Below are 18,778 nucleotides of genomic sequence, written 5' to 3' on the forward strand. Positions count from 1 at the left end.
TCTCCATCACCGGGTCTTAAATGAGATTTTGAATACACAGAGCCAAACTCACAAAAAATCCTGAATGGATAATAACTTTCATTATTATGATCATTATTGTTCACTCATTTCTTCCATCCTCTCCATGCAACAAGCCCACACAAGGGCCTGTTTCAAACCACAAAGTTAGCTGCTCCCAACTGCAGATATAAAGACAAAGAAGTCCGAGATCCTGTTCTTGAGAAGTTCACGGTCTTGAGAAGGGAGAGAGACAATAAATAAGTACTTACTAGACAATGTGGCCCTCCTATAAATCGAGGGAAGCTGGGGTGCTGGAAGGTGCACAGAGGAACTCCACCCACTCCCCCCTCCTCTCTCCAGGAATGTTTCACGTGGTGTCGGCAAGGAAGAACTTTTAAAGCAGAAGGAATAGCAGGTGTCATTCTTGGGAGGCAGAGAAGGCATGGCAGGATGGAGGCTTTAAAGGAAATTTGGTGTAGTGGGGAGTTAGACAAAGAGTAGGAAGAGGTCAGGGGAGGCTTGATAGACAGCAGGGGCCAGGTTGTGAGGCCGTGAACGTAAAAGCGAGAAGGAATTTAAAGCCCTCTACTTCCTGAAAAGAGCCACTTTTGGGGGGAAGAGGATGGCTGCCCTGTGAGGATGGGTGCCAAGGAAGAGGGTTGCTCCAAGAGGAAGAGGGAGAGGAGACTGGAAGCCAATCAAACAGCAGGGAGGAAGGTGAGGATTCTTTCCCCCTCTATCTTCCAGATCCTACAGTCACCTTCAGGTTAATAATTGCCTGAAACAAGGTGAAAATGAGCACAGATCCCCATCCCAACCCACCATGGGATGGCGACAAGGGAGGAGGCACAGTTTGACGGTAATAATGCAGTGATAATAGATGCAATTCCCCTGAGTGCTGTCTCCAGGATCAGTGTGGGGCACACCCTCCTATGACTTCCCAGGCACCCATGAAATACAACTGATGGGAAACAAAGGCATGAGGCTCTCCCAGCTCATCATGTACTTATGCTGTCACATTTCCTTCTCCAGTTGGACAGGTGAAATATAAGGGATAATAAAATACACCCAGGAATGTGAGAAGCTCAGAAGGCAACAGGTGAAAGTTCACTGCTTAGCTTCTCATGTTCTGTGTAGTCATGGACTGCATGGACTACATCCCCAAATTTGGTAGTAGAAGTCATAATACCTATGAAGAAATGCATGGTTTTGACAAAGTTTCACGTTGGTGGTGTCTGTAAAAGGATACTTCACAGTATTAGTTTCCTACAACTGCTGTAACAAAGTACCACAAACTTAGTGGCTTAAAACTACAGAAATGTAGGGACTCCTGGCTGGTTCAGTCATTAGAGCATGTGACCCTTGATCTCGGGGTTGTAAGTTCGAGATCCAAGTTGGGTATATTACTTAAAAATAAAATCTTTAAGAAAAAAAATCTTAAATTAAAAAAAACTACAGAAATGTATAGTCTCACAGTAAAGCTAGAAGTCTGAAATCAAAGTGTGGGCAGTTTGTTCCCTCTGAAGCCTGAAGGAGAAAATTCTTGTTGGCCTTCCTAACTTCTAGTGGTTGGCTGTCAATCCTCGGCTTACAGCCACAACACTTCAATCTCCACCTCCATCATCACATGGCATTCTCCTCTCATGTCTCTGTCTGGATCCCTTCTCATAAGGACATCAGTCACACTGGATCAGGGCTCTCCCTAAAATTACCTCATCTTAACTTGATTACATCTGCAAAACCACTATTTCCAAATAATATCACATTCATAGGTGCCGGCAACTTTTTGTGGGGAGGGAGGATGGCCAGCGGTGGGGTGGGGTGGGGAATGACCCAATTCAACCAGTAATAGCATATAAAGGTCCTTGTGCTGGATCCATGGAGGTTGACTTGATCAGACACAAACCTTGCCATCTGAGAACTCAGGGCCCACTGATGACTTTTTCCTATTGTGGAGGACAGAGAATCAAACTAGGTCTCAAACTAGGAAACCATGGCCTCATGCATTTAAGCCGTTGGTTTTCAAAGTGTGGTCCTGGACCACCAGAAACAGCAGCACTTTGGAACTCATTAGAAATGCAAATTCTCAGGCCCCATCCCAGACCAGCTGAATCAGAAACTCTGGGATAGGGTAAGGCCCAGGGAATCATTTTAACAAGCGCTCCGGGTGGTTCTGAGACACACTCAAGTTTGATAACCACTGACCTAGCCCAACTTCCCACTGAACAAACAAGTGGGAAAACTGAGCCCCATAACTACAATAGTACCCCCATTTATCAAGCACTGATACTATATGCCAGGCAGGCCCTTGCCATGCATCATTTTGTGCTCATCCAAAGCAACAGATATCACCCCATTTCATAGATGAGAGCAGAGGCTTGAAGAGGTGAGTAAAATTCCAAAGCCTCACAGATATTAAAAGGTGGTGCAAGAATTAGAAACAAACACCCCAACAGATCTGGCCAGACACCAGATCAGGTCGATTACTTTACCCATGTTGGTTGGCCTTAGCTGGGGGAGCCTGGATCCTTAGTTTCCCAAGCAGTCTGGGGCTAGCTCTGCCCTGGAAGAGCTTACAATCCATGAGAAACCAGGCAGAAAGAGTAAGTCACAACCCAGGACACCTTCCCAGGCCTCTACCACGATCTTTCCTGTCCTTGCCTATCCTAGCCCTTCTCATCCTGGTGTTCCTTAGCCAATCTCTCGCCTTTCACCCCCACTCCTCCCCGAGGCAGGTGTGGGTCTGTAATGTTCACAGTTGTATCTCCCATGCCTGGCCCGGAATGTGGCATTAGTAAGTCTTCGATCAATGCATATCGTGTGAGTGAGTTGGGGAGGAGCAGAGAGAGCAGGAGATACAGAATCTGGAATAGGCTCCAGGCTCCGAGCTGTCATCACAGAGCCTGATGCGGGGCTTAAACCCACAAACCGCCAAATCATGACCTGAGCTGCAGTCGGACACTTAACTGACTGAGCCACCCAGGTGCCCCAAAAGAATAAATTTCTGAAACTACTTCCACCATACTTTCTCACTCTAAAATGCCTTACTGGCAATATGTATATCATCCAATTTGGTAATTCCACGTGTAGCAATCTGTCCCAAGGAAATTATCAGACACACACACACACACACACACACACACACACACACACACAAAGATGTATAAATAAGAATGTTCACTGTAGTGCTATTTACAATAGTGAAAACCAGAAATAATCTATACACTAGAGATTATTAAGTGTTGAGCTCTCGAAGGCAGGGAAATGCTTACCATAGGGCATTAGATGGAAAAAAAAAAAAGGTCACAAAGCTATATATATGATTCTCATTATCTTTTCAGTACTATTCAGACATACCTAAAAAGCCTGGCAGGATAGTCACTAAAATGTTAATAGTGATGATTCTTGGGTAATAACACAACCAGTGGTTTTAACTTTCTTCTCTGTGTTTTTCTGATTCTTCCAAGTTTCCTACAATGAATAGATGTAATTAGAAATGGGATGTTTGGGGTTCTAAATGTGCCCAGCAAACTAAGGAAAAGGGGCAACAATAGACATTCTAGGGTCCGAGGAGTACATCCTTGATACCAGGAGTCTCACAGACATCATGTCACCTGACCATCCTATTAGCCTTCTAGACTCTCTATTTCTGTTTTATAGATGAGAAGACAGGTTCAGAGAGGTAAAGTAACTTGCTCCAAGTCACACAGCCAGGTATGCTTGGAGCCATGCATGAGATCATTCCATCTGACTGTATGCACACATAAACATACGTACTTTGAGTGGAAATGTTTTTTAAAAAATATGACAAACTGTAATTTTGATTTTAGAGTCTCCAGGCCACAGGGATTCTGGCCTGGCCTGTTGGCCCTGTGCATTAGGTACAATGAGAAGTACACCTGACTTTACTTGTTGCTAGGGCATTGGGCAGCTATTGTCTCAACCAATGCTCACAGGGATCCCCATGAGGAAGGCTGGGCAGGGACAATCCCTTCAGTTATCTTGTAGAGCAAAGACATTGTACCTTCCAGAGAGGAAGTGAAATCTGGTCAAGATCACTTGATGAATGAGATATGACTGTGTAAACTGTCCCTGCCCTCCTCCTCCAGCCCTCCATCATAGCCCTCATACCCACTCACCCCCTCCTCATGTTCCCCTTTCCCATCAACAGTGAACCACTAATGCAGTGAGACCAAAGAGTAAATTTTGGGGCAGTGAAATCAATTCATCTGTAAAGACAACACAGAATAGAAATGGGAGGTGCCTGAATGGGGGCCTAGGCTTTCCCAAGTTGACCTGAGTGGGCTGCTGGGGCAACTGGGCTTCACTTGAAAGGGGCAGAGTGCATCGGCTCCTTCACCTGCCTGAGTGCCCAGCACTCCAGAACCTGGAGTAAACTGCTGAAGATAGGCTGCAGGAAGGAAACAAACCAGATCAACTTTTATTTTGTTGTTAAAGAGGTAATAGTTTCTTTCAGAAGGTACAAAGGAGTAAGCAGTAGTGTCCCTCCTAACCCCCATTCAGCACCCTCCCCCACCCTCCCTGTCTCCCAGTCTCCTTCCTGGAGGCACTCTCCCAAGCTTTCTTAAGTCCTTCCAGAGAAAGTCTTGCATATATGCAAATGACAATCAAATTTAAAATCCATTTCCTCCCCCTCTCTGTGCTTTTAGACGTGTTGAATAAGGGACTCAACAGCTCTGGATTTTTATCTTTGCTCTGTCACTGTGTTCCCTAACTCTTCCCTAACTCAACTTCTCTAAGCCTTCCTTTCCTCATCTGTAAAACGGGACAAAAACCCACCTACGGTTGCTGTGATTGGATGCAAGCTGTATGAATAATTCCAACTTTATTTTTTTAATACTATAAATAACTATGGAAAAGGCCTGGGTCACTCTAAAGGAGAAGCAGATCAATAAAGTAGATATATTTGGGCCCCCTCCCCAGGTCCTGAGAGTGTTGCGACTCCCCCAGGAGAAGGGTGGCTGCCTCCTCTGGGATGGAGCAAGCATGTCTTCTTGGTCTGAGGATGACAGTTCTGGCTTAGACCTGGAGCCTTGACAGTGTTGTATTCTCTGTCACACGCTGCCCTTGGGGGCCCCATCCCCTGAATCTCTATCACAAGTCCCCTGCCGCTGCCTGATGGCCATATTTGTAGCAAAAACCCCTTCCAGCTCCTGGGTCAGAGAAAGGTAGCTAGGCAGGCTGGGAAGTCAGTGACTGACGTTGGCCCAGCCAAGGAGTTATCAATTAATCTCTGCAACTCTAGCTTGTGGAACTGAGGTTCAGGGCCTAGAAGAGGGAAACTGAGATAGCCACAGAGATGCAGGGGAGCCAGCAGACAAGATGGCAGACTCCTTCCCAAGGTCAGCCAAGAGCAGGGCCTGAAATAGTCTCCTCTGGTCAAGGTCAAATGGCCCTTCACCTCCTGTTGGGTACAGGACCCTGGGTGGGATCATTGGTCTGTCCTTCCATCCACCCATCTGTGTGTCTTCCCAAAACTGCCTGCTGAGGCCTAGTCAGAGACAAGACCTATCCTTGGCACAAGGCCACATCCTAGGATGAATCAGATTGGGCCGCCTGAAGCCAGTGGGTGGAAGACAGAGGAGGGCACAGCAAGGATCAAGGCTTGTGGGCGGGAAAATGTTGGGCCAAGGCAGGCAGTGAGATTGAGTGCAGGGTGGAGGGCCTGAGCTCCCAGTTGGTGTGCCAAAGGTCATGAGGAGGCAAGGAGAGGAAGGACAAATAGCAGGTTGTAGAGGGACAGGCAAAGAGTCCTGGAGGGAAGGAGGAAGCAATGGAGAGAATAAGAGGGTGGGAACCTCGTCTTGGTTCTATGAGGGAGCCAGCTCTTGACTGTCTGTCCTCTTGCCAGCGGGTTGATGCTACTTCCTTCCCATTCTCCCTTTGAGGCTCTGGTTCCACCAGGGCCAGGGGTTTGGATTGCCAGTCCTGTCCCCTCTCCTACCCAAAGCTCCTAGATCCCCCATAACCACAGGACCCCTGCCCCAGCACCAAAGGGAAGTGGTAAAGAGCAAAGTCTGGAGTGAGACAAACTGGGAGTGAATCCCTTGCACGCTGTGCAGGTCATTTTACCTCTCTAGGCCTCAGCCCTCTCTCTGTGAAAGAGGGCTCATGGAAGTACCACTCAATGTCGTAGGGTAGATACGAGAGGTAGATGACAGAAAGCTTGGCCTGGCGCCTGCCCTAGTGTCTGGCAAACAGGGGAAGCTCCACTTCTGGTGACTTGATGGTCAAGGCACTTTGCATATTAGAGGGGACTTTCTAATCCCAGAGGACTCAGGGCCCAGAGTCCAGGTCCCTGGGAATTGGATTTACGGCTCAGGGACAAGCCCAGGGATGGGGTGGGATGTGGGGAAACCTGGGCATTCCTCAGCACAGGACAGTCCGGAGCCCGTACACGTGAAAAGGGAGAGTCGTCCAGCCAGGGAGGGGGGATGGGGAGTAGGGAGAGAGGTTTACGTCCCCTGACCTCCCCCATCTCGACTCAACTCTGGGGTTCAACTGGCCAGCCGGCGGGCGGGCGGGGGCGGGGCACCGCCGGCCTCTTTCGCCCTGCCGGGGGTTGGGGGGGCGGGTCCCCCGGGAACTGCTCCTCCTGCGCGCCGCAGCCTTAAGAGGCCGCTCGGCGGTAGCGAGCGGGGCTGGAGCCGCAGCCGGAACTGAGAGGAAGGAGCAGGCAGGTGCACGGCTGCGGGGACGACAGCGGCATGACCGGCCACCACGGCTGGGGCTACGGCCAGAACGACGGTAGGCGCAGACCCTGGCCAGCCCCGACCCGCTGGATCTAACCCACGAGCCCCGCCGGATTTCCCGGACTTCAAGCCCCCCACCGTCAGGGAGGAACCGGGACCCCCCTCTGGCCCAGCCCCCCGAATCCAGCCCACCCGCCCGGCGCAAGCTCTGGCTCCCCCATTCCTGGCCCAAAGTCCGCGCTGCGACCCGGCCTGCCCCGCCGCCAGCTAGCCACCCCCTGGCTGAGCGCGCGTCCTGCCGCCTCCTCCGCGCAGCCCCTGACTGCTGTGCTCGCCCGGACCTGGGCCCCAACACTCACTCACCCGCCGCAGGCACAGGGGGCGGAGGTGGCCCTGGGCAGCTGGGGGCGGTCCGGGCGGAGCGCTGTGCGCGGGTGTCTATGGCGGGGAGCGCGCACGGCGTGTGTGCGGGGACCTCCCGGGAGCCGGGCTCTGCTGGACAAGGGCGCGATGTCCCCGGGAGAGTTTCCCCGGGGAAGTGTCCGGGCTCTCCTGCTGGCAGGTACGTGCGGGAAGGGGGCATTTGTGGGCGCGCGCGTGTGTCTAGGTGTCTACATCGAGCAGAGTGTCTGAGCACGTCCTGGTGTGAAGCGTGGGAGCCCGTGGCCCACACGAGCCTCCTGGATTGATTGGGAAAATAGCACCCGATCCTGCCTCAGTTTCCTTAGGATGCAGAGGAAGGGAAAAGAGGCAGAGGGAGAGCCAGATGGCTTGAATGTGAGTCTGGGACAGGTCAGTTACCCTTCGGGCTATTTCTTACCAATTGGGTATAGGGGTGTGGGGTAAGTGTTTCCCCCTTTCCCTCTGGTGAACAGCGAGGACTCAAAACCTACCCTGCCAGGAGAAAATGCTAGGCAGGGCAGGTGGATGTGGGGAGAAATGAAGGTGCTGGTGACAGGAACACTCCTCGCCTTCCCTCTCTGGAGAGAGACAGTCACTCTTTGTGGGAGGATGGGGGTCCTGGGCTAATTGGGAGGAGGTTGGGAGGGGGTTGGGAGGTTGCAGTGGGTCAGAAGGAGTTAGGGAGGGGCTGTTGTGTGTCTGGCTCCCTCTGGAATCCAGGGACACAAGAGCATATTTTGGAGGGGAGACCCCCAGAGCTGGGCATGCCAAAGCTAGAGACATTCAGAAAAAGGCAACAGAGACCAGCAAAGTGGGAGAGAGAGGCAGAGAAGGGGCAGGTTGACAGAACCCATAGATCATCTTCCTTCCAGCACCCGCTCTGAGACAGTTTCTGGGTGTTTCCTCCAGAGTCAGAGTCCCCTGACTGTATCCATCTGCTAGTCTTGCCCACCAGCTCTGAGCACCCAGTATCCTATAGGGCCTGCCCCATGGGCCTACCACCCTCAGGCCACTGCCCCTCACCCAGCCAGACCTGGGTCATTCAGGTTAGGGGCAATGAAAGAGGGAAGGACAGAGAATAGAGGTGCCGGCATGCGGCATGCTCACAGGACTTCAAAAATAACCCAGTGGGTCTGGGCCACGATTCTGACTCATCCATTGGGGACACAGCTCTGTCGGCACCTGCTGCTGTTTTCTCAGGAAAACTTAAGAAGCCAAAAACGGGGAGAAGCACCAGCCGGCAATAGCTCTAAAAATAGGTTGCATCTCAGGATGTTCCCCAGGGAGATGCCGAGCCTCTAGGCTGCAGATGGAGCCTCTGGGAGGCAGGTGGTGGGCGCTCGTGGGTGTGCACGCAGGTGTATGTGTATGTGCTTGCACGAGCACGTATTTTGCTGTAGTCTTTTATTGCAGACCTGGGTTTGCAACAGGGAGTGTTTGTGTGTGACGGTGTACATGCGTGTGTCAGGTGTAGGTGGCAGCGCTGTGTGTGTTTATACACACGTATGTTGCTGGCCCTGGCCACTCTGGGCCCGATGAACCCAGGTCACTGTGCATACACGTATGTACCCATGAAAATCTCTATAGTCTGTAGGCACGTGCCAGACATGCACGTGCTGTGTGTTTATATCGGTACCGAAGTATGTGTGCGAAGTGTGGGTGAATTGCCCTCAGTTCTTTCATCTATGAAATGGGGATCATGCTGGTATCTGCTTCACAATGTGATTGTGAGGAACGAACACATGTCTCAGAGCCAAGGCTAGGTCGATGTTAGCTTATGTTATTATTTTCACAAACACCAACACGAACATGCTCAAGGTGCAGGAAGAGGCCAGATACGTGTTACGGTCAGGTCAGGGACTTCAGATGCCTGGGGCCCTCTGTGAGCACTATTGGGAATTGGGGAGGAGTCACTGCCTAGAACCGCCCCTTGGCTTGTGACTATATTGGCTCCCTTCCATAAATTACCTCACGGGGCCTCTTATCAGCTCTGGGAGATGAGTTTTAGTAAGGCCATTTTGCAGACAAGGAAATGGAGGCGGAGAGGGGAAGTGGCAGAGCTGGGACAAGAGCTCCAAAGCAGGGGCTAACCTCTGAAGGGATACCAGGGAGACCGTCCCCCACAGGTGTCCTCAGCCCATGGCCCAGAGATCCAGGCTAGCCTGAGTCCTTGCCCTCTCCCCATCTGCAGGCCCCTCACAGTGGCACAAGCTGTATCCCATTGCCCAGGGAGACCGCCAGTCACCAATCAACATCGTGTCCAGCCAGGCTGTGTACTCGCCCAGCCTGAAGCCACTGGAGCTTTCCTATGAGACCTGCATATCCCTCAGCATCACCAACAATGGCCACTCTGTCCAAGTGGACTTCAATGACAGCGACGACCGAACTGGTGAGTGGCCCTTGGCGGAGGCTGGCCCCCTCCCCCTGGGCTCCTCACCCTGTGTTGGACAGGCTCAGGAAGGCTGGCGTGCTGTGGCAGGGAAGGAAGGCTCCACCTCTCACCAGCTCTGAAGGCTTAGGCTGAGCCTCAGTCAACTTATGCACAAAACAGGATGCTCTTTTCCTCTCTAGGGTCATAGGGAGGAAAAATGAAAAACGGAAGTGATGTTTGTAGTGCTGGCATATAGCAAATGCTCAAGAAATGTGAATTCCCTTCCTTCTCTTCCATTTACTGCTTTAGGTCAGGTTTGTTTTCACTCTGGGCCCTGTGAGTCACCTGCTGTGTGGCCTAAGGCCAAACCCTCCTCCCTGTGTGATCTGGCCAAGCCCAGCAGAGACAGAAAGGAGCTAATGTGTTCTGTGTGCCAGGCCTTTTGCTAAGGTCTTAGGCAGTTCTTTTATTCTCTCAAGAACCCACCTCTAAAACGGGCAAATAGAGACTCAATGGGGAGTTTGCCCCATTGGTGGGGAGTTCCAAACAAGCCTGGTCCAACTCCAAAGGTCTTCTCTCCAACTCACCCACGAGCTCAAGATTCCAACTAGCCTGCACCAGAGAGCGGCCAACGGGAACGTATGGCATCTCTTTACCCTGGGATGAGAGTCCAGGTTCTTTCCTAATCAATTCCTAGGTGGAGGCCTCAGGAGTGCTCCTCAGTGAAGAGATTTTATCCTTATAAACAGGCCTGTGAAAGGTAGAGTGGGGCAAGGAGGGAACCTGCTAGAGTTTTTTGTGTAAGGGAGTAACTGGTACTCTGCCTCTCCGTCTCCACCTCTCATCCTGCATACAATGAAAGCACACAAAGGAAATTAAGTTTCAAGTAAAAAATCAAAAAGCAGAGAAGAGGAAGGAAACCACAGAGGAGTGATCTTAGTTGCTTAGCCCTGAGTTCCCTGGTAGGTTAGGAAAAAAGGGAAAGAGGGTCAGCTATAGTTCTTGTAGAGGGGAGGAAATCCAGTGGATTCTCAGAAGAAAGACATTTCCTGGAACTGAATTTTTAGAAAAGCGTCTCACCCAGAGCTTTGGGGCTCTTGATGACCCTAAATGACAGTTTGTGATGGAGCAGTTTTCATATGACTGTACCTCCTAACAGCTTGCAGAGGGCATTAAGGGTTCAATTCAGACATCTGTAGCTTCGTGAAGGCCACTGTTGTTGGGAAGGGAGAAAGGGAGCCAAGGGGGCATGCCTCTGGACCAGTGATCCAGCGGCTTACTTTCAAGCCTGGATGGAGCTCCCTCCCTACCAGAATACCCAAGCCTGAGGGGACAGGGAACCAGCAGAAAGAGAGTAGGCTTGGGAGTGAGACATTTGGGGCTCTGCCACTCACCAGCTGTGTGACTTTGGGGAGGACACCTGCTTTTCCAAGTCTCAGTCATACATCTGTCCAATAAGAGATAACAATGTGTTCCTCTCAAGGACACTATGGGGGTTGATGCCAGCAGAGTGCTGAACACATGGTGAGTGCACAGTGAACAGTAGTGTGTTCTGTAGTTAGGACAGGGAGAGGAGGAGAAGGGAGCCAAGCTCAAGGGGTTTACTCCCCGAGAGGCCACACTGCAGCATCCCAGGTGGGGCATGCTCAGAGGGGTGGGCCCCCACAGGTCATATCAGACCCTGCTGCTCCTGCCTCTCCCGGATGGAGCAGCCTGATTGGGCCCCTGCCACGGCCATACCCCCACCTCCCGCCCCAGACTTCTTTTGTCCACCAGCCGGCAATCCTTATGGACAGGCCCTGCTTCTCAGATAGGGCAAGGTAGCAAAGAATGGCCTTTGGACTGTTCAGTCATCCTCCTCCTCACGGGGCCCCCAGGGGACAAGGCCCTGCCCTGGTCACCCATCCTGGAGGGGCCTAGTAGAACTCTGAGCCTGGGGCAGTCACCTGATCCAGCGACTCACATTCAAGCCTCGCTGGGGCTCCCTCGACTGCCTGATCCCTTTCACCTGGAAATTCAATCAGTCCCAGGAGGCCTTGTGCCTGGCTCTAGCTCACCAGGTATCAGGGTGAGAAAGTCACAAAGCCAGCACAAGTAGGGACCTCCAAAGAGACCACAGGGAATGGCCCGGGCCCGGCCATTAGAGTGGGAACCGTCAGGAGCTGGCCTTTGGACAACACCAGGTCCTGGGAAGGCTGAAGGTTCTAGGGAGACAGTGTGGCCTGATGATTAGGGGATTGGGCTCTGGACTTATGAAGGAGATACAGGCTTATATCCTAACTTAGTGCCTTGCTGAATGATCTTGACAAAATGCCTTGCCCTCTCTGTGCCTCATTTTCCTCCAATGTAAGATAGAGAAAACACAAGGTTCTGTCTCTTATGACTTCTATAAGGCTTCTAGAAGGATTAAACAAAAGAATCCCCCTAATCTAACCCTGGGTCCAGGGTCCAGGGGATCCAGACATGAAAGGCCTATTGTTAGCGATAACGGGGGCTTGGGAGACAAGGGCCCAGCTTCCGTGCAAAAGTGGGCAGAAACGGGGAGGGTGGCCAAGTGGAGTGGTGCACTCTGTCACTACCGGACTCCTCTTCCACCTGCAGGCTGCCTGGATTCCTGCCCTGGCCCCGCAAAGGGCCCACGGCACTGGGTGAAGACTGACCCGAGCCCACTTAGCCCAACAAATTTTCCGAGTGAAAACTTTATCCCTCTCCTGGGCACTGGCCTGGTCCTGGCACTACCAGCTGCCGGGCCGTGTGGACTCTCTCACATAAATTACTACACTTCTTCTTGCAGTGGTGACTGGGGGGCCCTTGGACGGGCCATACCGACTCAAACAGTTCCATTTCCACTGGGGCAAGAAACACAGTGTGGGCTCAGAGCACACGGTGGATGGCAAGTCGTTCCCCAGCGAGGTAAAGGCCCTCTACCTGAGCCCTCCCTTTATTATTTGGAGAAGGCCAGGATGCTCACGCGCCTGGTGTGGGGGTTGAGAGAGGGTGAGGAGGAACAGCCAGAGGTTTGGGAGAGACCACCCCTAGCACAGGGTATTCCACCAGAACTCTGCCCCCTGGTCTGTGACTCGAGAAGCAGTTTTCTGAAGGATAAGTCCAGTCCTACCACACACTGCTGACAACCCTTCAAGGACTGAGCCTGGTGTTCAAGGCCCTGCAGAAAGTGGCTTTATCTGGCCTCATCTTTTCCTGACCTCCCCCCACATTGACCAGCATGTGAAGAATCTCCTGTCCACACTTGGCTCTCTCAAACCTCCCAGGCTTTTTGCCTATGCTGTTCTCTCTACCTGGGGTATCTTTCCCCAGGGTTCTGTCTGATAACCCCTTACTTATTCTTTGGACTCAGCTGCAGGCACCATCTTCTCGCATGGATGGCCATTATCTATTTCGCAGTTCACCCAGGGCAGGGCCTGAGCCAGATTTCTCTTTGGGTCACCTGGGGCTCAGGAAAGGGTTGGGCCCAGAGCAGTGTGGATGTTATCTGTGGCCCCTGGGGGCTTCCTACCCCTCTTGCAGAGGGAAGCCCGGCTTTGAGCTCCCACGGCCCCTCGGAGGCGCTAAGCACTGGCCTGGCCTGGCCTGTTGTTGCCCCTATAGCTGCACCTCGTTCACTGGAACGCCAAGAAGTATAGCACCTTTGGGGAGGCAGCCTCAGCGCCCGATGGCCTGGCTGTGGTCGGTGTCTTCTTGGAGGTAAGGGGTGGTTATCGGGGCCAAGAGGGGCACGGGGAGGCCGACATTGCCCCTAGTTTCCAGACATGCTGGGTGCTGGGCTCACACTACCCTTTCCCTGACAGACAGGGGATGAGCACCCCAGCATGAACCGTCTGACAGACGCGCTCTACATGGTTCGGTTTAAGGTGAGACCAGGGGTCCATGGTCTTGACCCAGAGCAGCCTGGTGGGAGGAAGAGGCTGGAGCACAGAGTGGGCCCATCCACTGCAGCCTGACCGCAAACTCTCGCTGAGATGAAGAGTACAGGTTAGCAGCTGCAGTGCTCTGCAAATGACTCCTCTTCATTGGAGTCAGTGGCCTCGCTCAGTGCCCAGGTGACAACCTGGTTGGTATAGGATTGATAAGATGGCTTGTTGTGTTAATGGGCATCCTACAGCCAGCTCCGCTAACGGTCGTTGAAGGAAAAGGCAGAGAGAGAACATGGTGCCCAGAGAGCCCTAGGCGCCACAGCTTTTACATACCAGCAAACAGGTGGACAGGGCCGGGTCCAGGCTGGGGGGTGGCATCTGGTATCACAGACCTATGCCGACAATTTGCATCATTGGGCCAAGGAGAAGACTAAATCTTGCCAACAGGAAAGAGTGGGGAGGATGCTGGTCTGGTCCCGGTGGCGGGTCTATGCTGATTCCTGGGTTTGCCTGCTCTGCCCCAGGGAACCAAGGCCCAGTTCAGCTGCTTCAACCCCAAGTGCCTCCTGCCTGCCAGCCGGCACTACTGGACCTACCCGGGCTCCCTGACAACGCCCCCGCTGAGCGAGAGTGTCACCTGGATCGTGCTCCGGGAACCTATCAGCATCTCTGAGAGGCAGGTGAGTTCTCCCAGAGTACCAAGCGGAGGGCTGGGGCACTCTCAACCAGCAAGCTACAGCTTATAGTCCCACCATCAAGTCTCCCATCTTTTGCTAATAAACATTTAGATTCTTGTTTGGGAGTTCGCTTGATTATTAGTCATTAGGACCTCACCACAGGCTGAGAGGGGAGACCCCTGCATCCTGGGACCACCCTTGCTGTGTTAGAATCTGAATCCTGCATTTGTTGACAAGTCTTAGCTACATGGAGTTGGAACTAGAGCCGGGTGGAGCAGGGTCCAGGTTCAGAGGCCCTTTTGTGGGTAACTGACATCAGGATCCCAAAGAAAGAGAACGAGTGGGCAGCAAGAGGAGAGAGGGGTAGAGCTGGCTGGCAAGGTATGTCAGATGAGGTGTCAGGGATCAAAGAGAACGACAGCACCCCTGCTCTGCCCTGAGTATCTCTTCTGTCTTCTCAAGATGGAGAAGTTCCGGAGCCTGCTTTTCACCTCAGAGGATGATGAGAGGATTCACATGGTAAACAACTTCCGGCCGCCACAGCCACTGAAGGGCCGTGTGGTCAAGGCCTCTTTCCAGGCCTGAGCCGCCTACCTGCCCAGCTGGCCACTAGAGCACCATTTTCCCAAGGGCTTCCACGTCAGCAGACACCAAACCATCTGAGGCTCCCTGCCTGGGGGGTGCTGTGGACCCCCCTCCCATTCAGCTGGCTTGCTCCTTGGCCACCCTGGAGGATTCTTAATGGGACCCTCAAGTCAAGGGACACCCTTCGGCTGGGGACAGGAAGGACAGAAGCTGAGCATGGTCCAAGCCTGAGGCTGCCTCTGCTCTCCAAGACCCAAAGGTCCCTGGGAATCTCCTCCCGTCTTCCCCACTGGCAGTGACAGCAGCCCCACCCTGAGCTCACACTGTGATGGACGAGACCGAGCTCCCTGGGGCAGGCAGCTGACATTGCCAGAAAGACTCAAGCAATAATTAGAGGTGGGCAGAGCTGCCCTCTCGGCGTTACCTCTTCTGCAGGCCTCCGCCATGCACGAACCTCACTGCCGGGCCATTAAAATCAGCACCCAGCCTGCTGGAGATGACATGGCCTTTTCCCTCCAGCCACCTGCTGCCATGGGCAGACACTGGCTATGGCTTAGGTAGTTTCTTCCCTCATCCCCTCCCAGCCACCAAAGCCACCTACATGACAATCCATCCATGCAATGATTAATAAACTCATTTATTCCTGCAACAAATACCCACTGAGTACCTGTGCTATGTCAAGTACTGTTGTAGACATTGGGAGGAATTGATGGTGATAAGTCAAGCACAGTATGTGGGGAGGGACATCAGCATGAGCAGGCGAGGGTTATATAGAGGGCCCAGAAAAGGGGGGGGTACCTCATCTGGTGAAGAAATTAAATTCCAGCCAGTATTCCAAGGCAGATATAAAGGATCAGTAAGTTGGAAGCCAAGGGGAGAGTAGGTGTGCAAACTCAAAGATGAAAGAGAGCCCAGAGTGTAAAAGTGAAAAGGACCAGGGGGGCTAGAGGCCTGGGGGAGAGCCTGGGCCCCTCCCAAGGCTAATGGAAGTCATAAAGAGTCTTGGATATAGGCTGGGAAGAGCCAGAAGGGCAAAGGGGGAAGATCCCTGAAGAGTGTAGATGAGCAGGCAGAAGTAGCAGCAGGGAGAAGGTGGTGGCCAGTAGCCAGGAAAGAGGAGACGGGGTGGCAGAGGTGGGGAGCGGTGGGGCTGGATGAGACAAGTTTAGGAGGTGAAGCACAAAGAAAGAGGAGACGGGGTGGCAGAGGTGGGGAGCGGTGGGGCTGGATGAGACAAGTTTAGGAGGTGAAGCACAAAGACAGGGTTGGCTATCAGAGAGGAAGAGGGGGTCCAAGGGCAGGACCTCCACATGGGCTGGGGAGCCTGGGCAGGAGCTGACCCGGGTGGACATAGGATTCACAGGGCCCTAGCTGAGGAATGCTAGGAACTGGTGGGATGTTGGGGTGTTAGCCAGGAGAGAGGTAGAGAGTCAGGCTGCTTTGAAATGTCCTAAGGTGCTGGAGGGGAGGGGGCCCAGGATGGCCAGAGGAGGAACAGCACGAACCCCTGAGGAGGAGCTGCTGAGAGGTAGGAGAAAAGTCACAGAGTAGGGCCCAACACATCTAGGGGAAAGGGGCATGCTGGGGACTGCTGAGGAATCTGAGGCAGGGCTGGGGCGAGGATGAGGCTAGGGAGCAAAGTTAAAGAGGCATGCACCCTCAGGTTCAATCCTGCATTTATAAGATGCCCCCGAGAGTGGGCATCTTCTGAAATTTGTACCCTAACGGCCTCCTCGCCTCACCCTAGTCCAGCCCAAATCTGGAGGGCTCCCTAAGGAAAGTGCCCAGGTGGATTTAGAGACCCAGTCATCACTGCAACCCAGACAGACAGGCAGGGAAGGCAGCAGGCAGCCTGGAGGCTGAGGAGTGAGGGAGGACAGCAAACAGGAAGCAGAGAGATATACTGCTGAGGGGGCACTGGTTCGGGGCCTTTGGAGAGACAGCTGAGGACCCGTATGAACAACCTTGGGAAGAAGGCTGAGCTGCTGAGGTTGGAGAGGCTGGTGACACATCTGTCTGCTCACTTCACCACAGCTCCTGTCATTGTCACTATTACCAGAAGGGCCCTCCTGGGTTATGAGGTACTTCTGGACTTTGGGTGAGGCCACAAGGAAAGGAAGAAACTGGGTCTTAGACTTTCAGCTTCCAGCCAGGGATGCAGGGAAGGGAGAGGCTTGTTCTGTTGACCCTTCTCACTCCCACGCTCAGGACAAATCTGTCTCCAGACTGGATTGAAGTTGAAGAACAGAAGGGACAGAGCCCTTTGATGGGAGGCCAGGCACAGCTTTGCCCTTGCAGGCACCCCTGGCCCGATCTAAGGACCATTTTCTCCCTCTAGGTTTCCGGAGACGTTAAGAAGGGTGGCGTCTGGAGGACGGTGTTTGCTCAGCTTGGGGGCAGGCAGCAGCAGAAAAGCAATGCTAGTGGGGTGCCTGGTGGCTCAGTGGGTTGAGCATCTGACTTTGGCTCAGGCCATGATCTCACGGCTGGTGAGTTCGAACCTCACTGTCAGCCTGGCAGTATGTCAGCGTAGAGCCTACTTGGGATCCTCTGTCTCCCTCTCTCTCTCCCCCTCCCCTGCTCTCTGTCTCTAAAAATAAATAAAACATTAAGAAAAAAAGAAAATTAAAGCTAGTAAAGCTTCCTCTTAAGACAGGCCAAGGGCCAGGGGCAGATGACTGACTCTCTCCCTAGGATACAAGAACTGTCTTCACCCCCCGTTTTACGGACAGTGATGATGTGCCTGGGGGAGGGTTAACTAGGCAAGTGGCAGAGTGGGATTTGAACCTGAATCTGTCCCACAACTCTCCTGCTCTGTGCCACAGCAACTGGGCTCACCCACGGGAGGGAGGGATGGGCACGGTGGCAGCCACGTGGAGTTGAAACAACAGGACTGACGCTGCTGGCAATGCCAGGGACCTCGGCCAGCCCCTCGCGGGCATGGTGGTAAGACAGGCCTGGCACCAAAGAGGACTTGAGATATGGGAGCTGGCTTTATAGTAATTATCCCAAGGCTGCCAAGAATCCTCACTCCTTAAATCTTTCCCCTTAATTTGTTTTTTAATTTAAAACTATTTTAAAATCAAAAGTGGCCTCCTTATGATCACAGCCCAAGATTTGACCCTTTTACATCCAAATGGGATGCCCCAGCTGAATCCCAAATGCCTCCAGCAAACCTGGCCTCAAGGGACCCAGGACTGTGTCCTGAATCCTCACCCGGGACAAGATTGCCTCCTGAAGCTGATGCAGGGCACATTCAGAGCACTCAAGACAAGATAGGCTCTGCTCGCTCCCAGGTTCCCAGACAGCCCTCCCTGGTATCCAGGGTAGCCCACGCCAGTGGCCACAGCATAGACTTTGTGCCCAGGCTAGGGGCATAGACTTCCCTCCAAAGCTGGAGGATGCAGGCCCTGGGTCTCCCTTCTCCGGGCCTCGGGAGATGGGGTGGCTGTAAAGACCCAGCCCCCTGGAGCTCTGTCTGCAGAAACCCTGCTCCCAATCCCAGTTACCTCTAGAGCTGCTATTGCTGCAGGGGTCTGAGAGGTCCCCATAGGGCTGGCTGGGGACACTATCTGCCCAAGGGCTCATCTGTGGGGACAGTGATCTGTGGTCTGAGCAAAGGTTGGGGATATGGACAGAAACGGGTCTGAGGTGAAGGCTGCAAGGTAAGCTGACAGCATTGTTGTCAGAGCTGATGTCTGGTGGGGGTGGGGGCTCATGTCCCCTTGGACTCATGTCCAAGCTAAGGGGGCCTGGAGCAGGATGTAGGCCTTGGCTGCAGCCAGAACTGACCTAAGGATGGAAGGAAGGTGAGATAACAGTATCTGCCCATCCTGGATACCTTGGGCATGTGTCCCCCCATGTCCATGTGTCACAACATCAACTCTGATCTCACCCTCAAGGGCAAAATGAACTGCTGGTTGATCAAGACTCTGAGGGGAAGGGAGAATGTGATTCTGTGAGCACGGATGGTATCTGGCCTGCAGCCAGAGGCAGGGGCTGGGGAATGCATCCCTTTTGGAGGCTTTTCTGCTCACAAACTTAGGGCAGATGCACCGGCCTTTGCACCATACGTCACTCAAGCCCTCAAAAGTTTGTGTCCTCCTCTATAAAACAGACATGATATAATGTGAGCCACATATGTAATTTAAAATT

General features: G+C 52.9%; 1 protein-coding gene across 2 annotated transcripts; it reads left to right on the forward strand.

Moving 5' to 3' along the window:
* Positions 1–6,728: 6,728 nt before the first annotated feature.
* On the forward strand, positions 6,729–15,270 carry CA7 (carbonic anhydrase 7). Of its 2 annotated transcripts, none has more exons than XM_049622605.1 (7): positions 6,729–6,768; positions 9,307–9,504; positions 12,281–12,399; positions 13,096–13,191; positions 13,296–13,358; positions 13,886–14,041; positions 14,501–15,270. In XM_049622605.1, exons 1-7 carry the CDS (start codon positions 6,729–6,731, stop codon positions 14,621–14,623), a joined length of 795 nt encoding a protein of 264 aa, XP_049478562.1. In that variant the 3' UTR covers positions 14,624–15,270. The 2 variants fall into 2 exon arrangements, with proteins under 2 accessions (XP_049478562.1, XP_049478561.1); XM_049622604.1 differs by lacking the exon at positions 6,729–6,768 and adding an exon at positions 7,224–7,275.
* The last annotated feature ends 3,508 nt before the right edge of the window (positions 15,271–18,778 follow it).

Source organism: Panthera uncia (genome assembly GCF_023721935.1).
Source record: "Panthera uncia isolate 11264 chromosome E2 unlocalized genomic scaffold, Puncia_PCG_1.0 HiC_scaffold_20, whole genome shotgun sequence".
NCBI classification, from domain to species: domain Eukaryota; kingdom Metazoa; phylum Chordata; class Mammalia; order Carnivora; family Felidae; genus Panthera; species Panthera uncia.